The sequence below is a fragment of the Apteryx mantelli genome, chromosome 1 (assembly GCF_036417845.1).
Source record: "Apteryx mantelli isolate bAptMan1 chromosome 1, bAptMan1.hap1, whole genome shotgun sequence".
Classification (NCBI taxonomy): Eukaryota; Metazoa; Chordata; class Aves; order Apterygiformes; family Apterygidae; genus Apteryx; species Apteryx mantelli.
In genome coordinates, this window is record NC_089978.1 from 89,064,077 (window position 1) to 89,076,198 (window position 12,122).

The 12,122-nt window shown below is 44.2% G+C and overlaps 1 protein-coding gene across 1 annotated transcript in view; it reads left to right on the forward strand.

The window, feature by feature from the left end:
* Window positions 1-471: 471 nt before the first annotated feature.
* Window positions 472-12,122, forward strand: part of SMS (spermine synthase) — a 61,958-nt gene continuing 50,307 nt past the window's right edge. The window contains exon 1 of the mRNA XM_067297197.1: window positions 472-608. Coding sequence (XP_067153298.1) covers window positions 557-608 — 52 coding nt within the window. The 5' untranslated portion in view covers window positions 472-556. The remainder of the gene's footprint in view (window positions 609-12,122) is intronic.

The window sequence follows — 12,122 nt, forward strand, 5'->3', positions numbered from 1 at the left end:
TGTGCCGCGGCAGCGCTCAGGCCCCCACGCTACTGAAAGCGGCCGCGGCCTCAGTGCTAGGAGACCCCGAAAGAACTTCGCGATTTGAAGGTAAAGAAAACCAGCATTTGGGGTTTTCTAGCCGCTGCTGATCGGCTGCAGCGCTGAAGGAAGGGTCGGGGAGGCTCGGGGCCTGCTGCCCCGGGGGGGCCAGGCGCCAAGCACCGCGCCCCGCCGCTGTGGCGCAGACGGCTGCGGCCGCTGGGCCGCACCCGGGCAGCGCCGCGGGGCCCGCCAAGCCGCCCGCTCCCGCCTTTTCTCTCGCTTTCCCCTTCCCCCCCTCCAGCGGCCCGGCCAACACCGGCGGCCGCCGGCTCTGCCTCCGCAGAAACCTTCCCGCGCCGCCCAGCCCCAACGGCCGCCGCCGCCATTGCGCGCCGCGCCGCCGCCCCGCCCCGGCGCGCGCCCAGCCCCCGCGGCGGCGCCGCAGCCCCGCGCACATATAGGCGCGCTCCGCGGCTCTCGCAGCGCAGCAGCCGCCGCCTCCTCCAGGCATGGCACAGGGCTCTACCTCACTATGGCAGCAGCAGCGCGACACAGCACCCTCGACTTCACCCTCGGCGCCACAGGTAACCGCCGAGGCGCCCCCTCCCCCCCCCCTCGCCGTTCGTCCCCTCCGCGGGCGGCAAGGCGCCCCTTCCCCCCCTTCCCGGAGGCGGCGGCGAGGCGGCCGCCCTCCGGCCAGGCCCCGCGCGGGCCGCCCCTCCGCCCCCTTTCGCGCCCCTCGCCCAGCCACCACCGCCGAGCGCCCGGGTGAGCGCTCGCCGCCCCGGCCCTCGCCCGCTTCCCGCCCCGGGGCCGCGTGCGGCCGCCCCCGCCGCGGCCTCCGGCCCTCGCCCCCCCACCCCGGCCCCGCCGCGGCTCGTGAGGGCGGCTGGGGGAGAGGGGGGGCGCGCTTCGGCCCGGCGTGGGGTGCGGCGGGGTTTCGGCGTGGGGAAACGTGCGGTTTTGGGGGGGGGGAGGGTGTGCAGGTGCCCCCCCAACACACCCCCACGGGTCAACTCGCGTGGGGGGCGGTAGAGCGCGGGCAGGCACCGCCTCCCCCCCCCCCCCCGGCGGGTCCGGCCGCGGCGCCGGGGTGAAGCGGAGGAGCCCCGTCGCCCCCGGGGGGCCGCGGGCGCCGGTGAGCGCTGCCGGGGCCACCCGGGAGGCCCGTTTTGAGTCAGCGGGCTGGTTTGTGCGGCCCTTAAATGGCTCCTCGTTCTGAACGCGAGATAGGGTGAAATAGGCTGCTATCTCTCATGGAGTGACATGCAAATAAAAGGCGTGAAGATCTTGTCACTTTTAATATTCCTATAACCTCGCAGCAAAAGCGTAAGGGCAGTAATTAGCTAATCCGCAGCCGAGTTTTGTTACTCGGTTGTTACGGAGCTGTACTCCAGCGTTATCTGTAGGGGGCCTCTTCGAGCCAAAAATCAAGGAAGCCACCACGTTTCTCGGTAGGCAAGATGGGTGAAGGGGTTTAATGCGGGGGGGAGCTGCGAGGGGTGCCCCAGCCTGGGTGGTGAGGTTGGTGACTACTCGACAAGCTCGCTGGGCGCTCCCTGCGCCGCCCTGTCCTGTGGGGCTGGCCGCGGTGTTTGGGGGAGAGAGCAGGGAAGGCAGCTCCTCACATCTACAAAGAAAACCTGTTGGTGACGTGCGTGGGGAAGGGACTCCTGATCCCCCGGCTTTTCTGAATGCTGTCCCCTTCGTGGCGTTGGTGTTCACGCCCCACTGAGCCACTGCCAAGAACAGAAAGGGAAAATATTTGTGGAGTTGTTCTAAAAGCGGTTTGTTTTTAGAACATGTTTTGTATTGAAAGGCTTCCAGTTTCCATTTTACAGTGAGGTTTTATACCAATCTAATTGGTATAGCTCAACCAATCTAATGGTGAGCTAATGCCAAAAAGGGTAGTCCTGCCACCTTCCTTGCACCCTGTACTTGTCTGATCCAGCATGAGCTGATTTGGGAAGCTGAACCAGACTAAAATCAATTTTAGGGGAATGCCCCCTTTGCCCCAAACACCTCTTTGCTTGTTTAGTTCCCTGAACTGTCTCTGAGTTAGATCAGAAGAGTCAGAAATGCTAGGGAGAGGAGTAGGAATAGCTGTATTGAAAATAGCTCAAGTTTTATCAGCTGATCTGTGATGTGAAAAACTACGTTATTAATTAAAAGGAGAATGTGGCGACGACCTTAAATGTTGTTCGTTTTCAAGTAGCTTTGCGACTGCATTTCCCTTTACTTGTGAAGATGTTTACATCTTTCTGCAGTTAAGGTTGACACATCCAAATGGCAGGGGAAGATGAGACCAAATGCAGAGGTGTTGCTGCCCCCAAAGACCAAAGCGTTTTTTTTTTTTTCCTCTCTTCCCATCTCTTTTGTTTGTTTCAGCACAATAGATGCCTCTAGTGAGAGATCAAAAACTGTTTTCCCACCCATGATAGTTCAGAAGTTAGCTTGTATTTTGCATGTGGAATTTCTCCTCTCTTCTAATGCTAATGGCCTGAAGCATAAAATGTTGTCTATAGAGAAAGATTTGAGAATATAAATCAAATTTGTGTTAAAGGGTTTAGATATTAATGCTGAATCATGGGCTAGTTTGGCTTTTGGGTTTTTTTTTTGTAACTTGCATGGACAATAACACTCCTGAGTGGTCTGGAATACCCTAGAATGACTATTAGTAAAATGAGATTTGTGTATTTTGACCTTCTGATCTTGTGGGTATAATGCGTTATTGCTACACTTTAGCTGAAGCTATTGCATCTTTGTATTGTGCTCCGGAGAATGGAAAATCTGATAACTTCCTCATGAGTGCATACCCCTTATTTTACCTCAAAATGCTAACTTTGTGTTATGTTTTGTCAAGTATGTTTCTTTTTGGCAGGTATTAATGTAATTTATATTTGCCTACTTATAGAAAGACAAGACCTTAGTCTATGAAAGCAAGTTTCTTTCAATAGCTCACTTGCATCTGTTTGCATTGTGTAATAACTGTACATGGTCAAGGTACCTCTATTTCTTTAAGGTCTTGTCTATATACAAGATATATTGGATCAGTGAAATCATTTGAATATAGTGTTCGCACTTAACACAGTATCCTGTGTTCTCGCATTCCTGAAAGGGGGGGAAGTGCTTTAACTATTGTCTAGTGTCAGGAATAAACACCCCTGTAAAGGATGGGATAGTGTTTCTGAAATGTTAGCTTTTTTTTGCTGAGATCTACCTGGCTCTTTGTATGCTTTGTTGTGTACAAGTTATCTTAAATCTCAGTCATTTGGGGTCCTGAGGGAATGGAAGAGGAAGGCTGTAGCTGGATTTCAGTGAAAGGATATGGAGGACATGCACAAATCTGTGTTAGGAAGGCAGGATTTTATCTCCTGTTAACATTGGTGCAGCTACTAGCTAGCAACTGGTCATTTTGCAAAAATGGTGTTGATTCTGATGGACAATTCCCCTGGCTTCTTTATATGGTACGTGCCATATAAATGGCGCTGACATGCTTCAGTGGCTTCAATGACAGCACTGTCCTTTCTAGGGAGTTTGGTTCTCTCCAGAATTGGATAGTGGTGCCTCTCACATTCCTTCTTCCGGGGGGGGGGGGGGAAGCATTTTGAGAATAGATAAGTAGACTAGTAGGCATGATTTTGTTTACCATCATTGCTTCTGGAAGATTGACCACATTTGTAGGTGGTATTGAGTGATGCCAGCAGTGTCAATGAAAGTATGGGCATAAAGACGTAGAGTAGGGAAGACTGGATTTTTTTTCTTTTGTGTTGGTTTCTTGCTATTATTCAGATTAGAGGGGGAGAACAACCAAGGCTATTTGGGAATAGGGCTTCATGGGACAAATGAAACCATGTATTGCTGAAAATCTCTTGGAGAAATTTGAAAACTGGCTACCTCTGGTAATGTTGTGCAGCAAAATCTACTAATTTTATCCAAAAAAGCACCTCTTTTTTCTGTGTTCATGATTACATCTTCTATAATTATGCATCTTCCATGAATTTTTAAAACTAATAGGCTGTTAGGGGAAAAAAAAAAAAAGCTTTCTAGCTGGATAGCACAGCCTGACTTTCTGTGATGGTGTCATCAGAAGAGCTGATCAGAGTAGTGACTGTGGTGGTTTGATCCTGTGAGCAGAAATATCATGCTTATCCCTGTCCCTCTCCACTGATAGGTAGACATCTGCAGCAGACAGGCAACATAAGTGTTCCATATCCTAAAATAAAGGAAGATTGCTCTAACGAAAATCTGCGTTTGTGAAAATGGACAAAGATGACCCCTCCTTAATTAGGGCAAAGAAAGCTTTAGTCATGCCTTTCACTTTTGGGCTAATGTCATTCTTGTTAATGACTTAGTCTGTACGAAATGAGGAATTCGGGACTCAAGTTACGTACTTTAAGGCCTTCATTATGAAAGCATGTAGATGCTTGATGTCTTAAATGCCTTCACAGAGTTGACTCTAGATTCCTATATAATCTGCTCGTATATGAGAGCATTTCCATCCATGCATAAATGTGTCATATAAACTTTAATGTTCTTCAGGATTCTTTAATGAGAGGGGAAAATAACGTTGAAATGCTTTTGGGATTTGATTTTGTTGTTGTTTATTTGCTTCAGAATATTGCTTTGAAAAGGTAAGAATTCACTTGTTGGAAACTTAGGAAGCTGTAAGACAGTTAAAGCTGTTTAGGGTTATTGCTGGGGGGAGTTACATAGGTTATAGTACAACGACACAAACATGAGCCAGCAAAATTCAGGGATGGGGCACAGATGAGAATGAGCAGGTGGGGGGGAAGTGAAGACTGTCTGAGCTGATGCAGCTACTAAAAGAAATTCTTATGAAACTGTTGTGTTAATTAGCTTCCAATGGGAATTCCCGGTCTGTATTGCAGGGGAGGCAACACTGGATAAGTTGATGTTTGTGTGCATATGTCTTGGTTGTCTTCAAGTGAATATTTTCAGATGCACTCTGGGAAGATGGACAGGAGAGGGTATGACCTTTTGTGGGTTGAGCATCCTTTTTAGATGCCTGTATGCATCTTTATTCCTGCCCACGAGGTCCATTGCTCAATTCTGAAGTAGCTTGTGGGGAAAAAAAATTAGTGAGACAATCAAGCCTGTCATCAGTAGGCTTAAGTTTGCCATACAGGAATACATGTAAACCAAAAAAGGTTACAGTACTTTCCATGTCTGAAATAATATTGGGTGTAGACAGTATGTTAAGAGTGTGTGTGGGGGGGTTGTTCCCCCCCCACACATTCTTCTTTTATTGGTCAGTCTAACTGGTGTTGTGAATATTGGATATTTGACATGTAAGAATTATATTAAAGATATTCTTTGTATGTTTTGGTTAGCTTTTTGCTGAGTATCTGCAGTTATTGCAGATGGACTTGATTTACAAAAAGGGATTTTCTTTTTTTAAGTGTGGGGGGGGGGGGAACCTGTGAACTGCTTTACAATTTAATGAGAAAGATTTAAAATTTCCTGTTTGCATCCATTTCGATGTAGGAAGATGACGTGAAATCTGCTGGTGATCCTAAATCTTATGCTTTTGGACTATCTTTAAACATAAATGCTTAAAATATGCCTATATTGGGATATAAAGCTTAAAAAAAATCACATTCTCTTTTTGTTTTTGTTCTACAACTGTTTGCATAATGCTATACATGATAGCTATACTTCAGTGTTTTTACATTTTTAAAAGTGTAAAAACTAACTGATTGTGTATGTTATGTTCTGAAAGAATCTTGATCATAGCATGTGCTAAGCTAGTCTATTGAATGTTCTTTTGTGACTGAAGCATTTATTTAAGCTATGAAGTTGTTAAATGTTTGGATCACCTGCAGTGAATTTAATATTTCTGCTCTTGTCCTTGTTTTGTTAGGGAAGTCTTAAGCTGCTTCATCGAACAGGACACAATTTTATGTGCGTATTCTTGGTTGTGTTGATCTTGGCTTTCAGGGGGAGGAAGAGATGGCAAGGTTTTATTTTGTTCTCCATCCCTTTGGAGCCTTTTAGTTGCATTTTCCTACTTTAAAGACTATTTCTAAAAAATGCCTCTTTCTGAGGGGAAAACCCACTGAAACAGGAGTGTTTAAGAGCACTAACTGATAAGGAGAGGTGTTGTATTGTTTTTTGCTCTCTGCCATCTCTGAGACATCAGAGAAAAGCTGGGAGAGACAGCTGGTGTTGAAAATGCAAGAGGTATCTCTTGCGGGGTTTTTCCACAGGTCTATTAGAACTTTGTGTATGAAAGAGAAAGAGTTAAACTGATGCTGAATGTTTGCTGGAAGTTTCTAAGATTACAAATGAGAATTCAGCAGAAAATACTTCATGAGCACTTGGCTGTAAATACAGGTTTTTTTAAATCAATATCCTTTCATAATGACTGTTTTCTGTTGGGTGTTTTTGTTGGCTGCCTAACATATTGGAGATGCTAGGTCTTTGTCTTTCTTCTGGCAGACATTGTTTGCTGCTTTAGTCAGGACTGGCTGCAGTTAGTAGAAACACACTGAGTATGCCCCAACTTTGAGGGGGAAACAGCATTTATGGGCCTTGTCACTTTGACCAGTTCTATTAAGTCATCTAAAGTGATGAAACATCTGACTGCAGTGATAGTATGCTGCTCTCTTTCATTTACTGTATTAATTTCTGTCATGGTTACCAAAATTTGCTGACTCCTTGAGTAAGATCAGCTTGTGAATGAAGGCCATGTAAATAAAGATTAAGCAAGACCCAAGTAAATGACCTGTGGAGCTTCTGACCCTGTTGTGAATCTTGGCTGAAATGTGTTTGCAGCTAGTCTAGAGCTGCACTTGGAGAGTCAGTGCTCCTTTGGCAGCCTCAGTGGGCAGCATGTGGGCTGAGCTGTTCTGTACTGTGCCCTGCAGGGCTTCACCTTCTAATTCAGGCAGGCATGGACCAGGAGGCAGCATTCGATGTGTCAGAGCGTGAAGCTGGCTTGTCGGAAGGAATTAATACAGGAATTAATAGCTTTCTGTGTAAGAACATGGGCTACTCTAAGCTTGTTCTCTGCTCTTGATGGTTTCCAACAGAAAATGTTTTAGTTCAGAAGAGTGAGTTTTTATGAATGGAGTTTTGAAAATATAAGTATTCATCTGAATCTTCAGCCAAGATGGCAGGTGCTCAGTGGCTGCTTGCTTGGACACGGAGGAACTGTCCCCTGCAAAGGTGAGAGGTAACAGCATGGGAGACATTGTCTGAGGGCCTCATTTGGAGCTTTTTGGAGCAAATTCACACAGGAAATAAGAGTACTTTTGACATCAGTGTTTCCTGTTTTAGGCAGGGTTTTCTGACCCTGTGTTTTTAATAGCAAATGCCTTAGGCATGCATAGCAGCCACTTTAAAAAGCCCTCCCCACCCCCAGTAATACGTGTTCTTGGAAGGAGGGAGAAGTACATACAACAAGTTCTAATCAGTTTAATGTGTTCATAGAAGATGGTCAGGTCCTGGGTAATAATACTGGCCTAAGGCATGTAAGTAAACAGGAGTTAGAGCTGATATTATCTGAGCAGCATTGAAGCTCTGTATTGAGTTTCTTTTTTTATCATTTTTGGATGAAAGCTCTTTCAACAGGTGATAGTGATGTTTCAAGTGTGAGCGGTCTTTATACGCCAGTTGATGGACTCCAGATTTACACATTACTGGCAGAGGCAAATCAGGTTAGTGGAGTTGAGGTGTTGACAACACGTTTGTCAGATGTTAAACTTCAAGCTGTATGTCAGATAAAGGAAGTCCTCAGAGTGTATAAGTGCTCTGTGTGTGAAGGTAGTATGAGCCTTATGACTTATGGGAATGTTGGTTTGCAGATGTCAGTACTGGCTTCCTGCTTTACAAACTGCTTGATACTGATAGTCTGTTAGGTTAAGGTGTTAGGAGTTTAAAAAAATTCTGTCTTTTTGTAGTGAAATTAAATGGCCAAGCAGCAAATCTGGAAAATCTGTATTGTGAGCCTTAGATGGTTGAAAGATACTCCAAAGCAATGTGGCAAATAGTTCACATACCTGCAGGTATGCAAAGATTTCTCCTGTTACTGAAGAATAGTGAATTTGTATGTATTAGAAAACCTATAATAACCTTACAGTGTGAAATAGCAGTTAGGGAAGGGGAAAGAAAATTAAACATCCAAGGTTTGTGTTTTTTAAATCTGAACAATCTGACATAAAGAATGTCAGCTGCCATTATGTGTGAAGGCCTATAAATACTTCTTCCACAGTTATCACAGAGCAGCAGGAGTTTTGGTGAAGTGTTGCAGGCCATTCTGGAAGACTTCTTGCATTAAAAAAAAAAAAAAATAGCTATAATAGGATGTCATATCATAGTTACCTGTAATTGGATGCCAGGTATGGTAAAAAATATTTTTAAAGTGTATATTTTATCTTAATTGAAAATACAATTGACAAATGATTTCCTCCTGTAAAAGAAACTATTTGATGCTGCTGTGCCTCCCCCCCAACACTTTTAATATAAACTTAGGAAAACACAACTGTCTTCCAGTAGTTCTGCTTCTAACAGAGTAATGTGACTCTAGCTCCACATCAGGAGCTAAGCCAGCTGACAAGTAATGTGCTATCTACCTACCTATCTGTCTGTCTATATTTTAATTAAATAAAGTGATTTGTTTTCAGATATGTCCTTCAGCTGACTTTCTGCTGACTACTGCTACCATGCAAAAGTAGACAGCAGGAACGTGTGGCTGGGGACAAACAGGAAGGCAGAACAAAGTTTGGGCTTACTTCAGCTTAAGCTGCCATGGACATGTGCTTTAAAAGTCTCCCCTTTTCCTCCCCCCACCCCTTTCTTACAAAGTCCTTAATGTTTTTTTCCTTATCCTGAAGCAAGATCTACAAAATATCAATGATGGCGTGAACAGGGCTCCTGCTGGACAGTGATATCTTTGCTGTGATGTAGATATGTGCTGCAGAGACTCTTGGGGGACAGATTACCTCTGGGTGCCCAGATATGATAAGGGAGCTCAATCCCTAGAATACTTTTCACAAAGTTTCCTAATATGTGCTCAACTAAAATTAGCCTTTGCAGAATGGTCAGCTCTATAAATGTAAGAGCAAGAGCTTCAGCTCCTTGTGGTAAATGAATAGTTGTGCATCAGTTTCATTTCTATACAGCTATCCAGAGGGAGGAAAAAAGTGCGTATCTGAATGGCGTGTGTTGCCTTTTGGTACTTGCTGCTACAGCAAATCGTCAGGAAGGTTCAATGATTTAGCCCTACAATAGTTGAAGAAAGTGCTGTGTATCTAGATAAGATACTTGGTTGGCAAGTAGCATCGGAGAACTCTCACTGAGCTGGTAGAGTGTTTTGTTTTGTTCAGTCATTATACTGCAAAAGGTGACAGTACTGTTTCTGGGAGAAAAAGTATAGACTTCATTCATTTCACAGCATGAAAATGCAGATGAAAATGCATCTTGTAGAAGGCAGGATACTGGTTTCTAGTGTCACTTTAATAATTTCCTATGATATTCAGTGTGATTTTGAAGGTTGGAATAAAATTCAATTTTAGGCTATGGATAATGTCATTTGCAGAGCTTTATCCCAGGAAGAGTCAAGTTACATTCTATCACTTTTATGTATTGTTGCCCATAATAATTTTTTTAAATTTACACTTGGACAGCTCTGTTGCATGCACTTGCTCTCATGAACTTAAATAGTAAACTGAGCATCAGTCATCCTCAGTAAGATTACAGTCTTGTTCCCTGTCATCCTGTTTTTGCATTGTTCTACAAAGATCACCGGGAGAATAGTAAAATGCTGGTTTCCTGAGTCAAGTGCTATGATCACAGGAGATACAGATCAATTTTTCTTTTCAGAAAATAATTGCGAATATTAAAAATACTGAAGGATCAACAACAAAAAATCCCTCTGAAACTTTAATTAGAAATTAGCAAGGGATGAGTTCAAGCTTAATTAATCAATATAGAGATTTAAATTCACTTTAATGGGCAATTATAAAACCCTAATAGGCTAACAGCTGCCGCTTGCCTGCTGATGTATGGTGGGGTGATCTAACTTCAGTAACTATGATTTGGCTTCAGAACTGCTTCCTTTTCCTCTCCCTTGCTGAGCCATGCGGAGCGTAGAGGGGAGCTGTAGTTGCAGGCTATGAAGGAGAGGGCAGAGTGACAAGCAAGTGCCGCTGCCAGGAGGGCGAGACCCCCGGGGGGCAGGCAGCCCCTTGCCCCCTGCAGCAGCAGGAGCAGACAGGTTCTCCATTGCAGGTGTGGAAGGGCCCTGCTCTGCCGACAGCCCAGCTGCTGCTGCTCCTTTGGGAGGAGGGGGCAGGCGGAGCGGGGGCGTGTCTGGCCTGGGTTTGATTCCTCAGGTTGGGCCATGTTACTTGCACGTAACTGTGGGAAGGACCAAGCCTTCTGCCCTTGAGAAGCCAAAGTTAAAGCTCAGGTCTGCTGCAGCATTATGTATAGCATGCTCCATAAGTGTTTGCATTCTTCACAGTGGATTAATAGTGGTACTTGCTTTTCCCATGAATCGGTGGTCCTGTTTTGTTTTGTGTGTGTGTGCAGAATTTCCGCTGTAATTATCTTTTTGGGGTGTATTTTAATTAACTGGTACTTGCTTGTCAGTTGTTCATTGGTAGCACTGGCTAAACTAAGAGGAGCAGCATTTGGAAAAGTCTTTCTTAGACCTATTTCTCATTTTTCATCCAACTCTTAAAAAAAACATGTGAGGAAAGAATTAGACATCAGTATTAGATCTTACAAGCTTTTATAGCCTGAAATAATGGAGGAAGGTACTAAAAGCTTTTTTTTTTTTTTCCCCCTTCCATTTTGTTTTCTTGAAAGTTTTAAATTATGTAGGAGCAAGTGGCTTTTGATCCAACACTTGCGTAGGAAAAACTTGGTAGACTTCTAATCTTCCTTTCTGCACCCTTACTATATGAGCACGTGTGCAACTTCTTAGAGGAGTGAAATAGCTGAAAAAGTGAATGGGAGAGAGACTTCTTTTTAACACTTTTAAAATCTGTTTGTGATCAATCTGTACTCATGAAAGTTACTGTGACACAACAGTTCTCTGCTTTTATCCTCTTTCTGCTTTTGTTTCTGAAGAGGCATTACTTCAGTACTTTGTCCTTCAGAATTGTCCTGAGTGTCAGAATTTGGCATGTTCAGCGTCTTAAACTTATTTTTCTCAGTTCCCACAAGAAGATTCTGTGGAATGTTCCTGTAGGACTCGCCCTACTTAATTGAAAAACATTTCTCTAATAGCTAGCTGGAAATGGTCCCCAAAATCATTCTAGCAGACATGAGGGTTGCTAAAAGCTTTGCCAAACTCAAACAAGGAAATAATAAGAAAACACCCTTCTCTGTGGTAGGTTGTTTTTAAACTTCATTAGTGCATTGTGACACAGAAGTCATCAGAACTGAGCCTTTGGATGGTGATGAGTCTACAAGCAGGATGCTATATTTGGGCAGTAAATGAGTCAAGAAAAGTTTGTTTGCAGTGCTTGGTGCTTCCCACCTAAAACTTTCCTCAGTCATGAGGAGGTTTTTGCAAATAAAACAAATATATAGATTCTGGACTTTTATTTTCTTTGTATCTTCATTCTTTCCTCTCAAGTTGTTTCAGATTTGGACATGCTGCAAATATTTTCAACTTGACTTTGCTGGCTTCTTTTAAGTCAGCTATCATTATAAGGAAAGGTTTCTTTGCAGTTTTTTTCCCTTCTCTGGGTATTTTATTACTGATGGCAAGTTAATTGAACTCTCCTGTAGGCCAGTGACTACTGAGTCTGATTGCTTGTCTGCTTGCACTGGTACAGATTTTCAGGGAGACTTTTGGGATGGGTGGTTCTTTGTAACTGCAGAGATCTTTGCAGGATGATGGCATAAGGTAGAGGTCTTGAATAATACCTGGTGCCCTTGTGAACTCTGGCAGGTATTCCTCATGCAAGCAACTGGGTAGAGGTTCTGGGGAGTAGAATTTTGGAGACCAGTAAGTACACTTACCGCTACATTTATTGCAAGTTTAATAACAAAACTGAGCTGCTTCATGGAAGCAACCTGTTTTAAGCTTTCTTTGATTCAGTCTGCACAGCTTAAAAAAT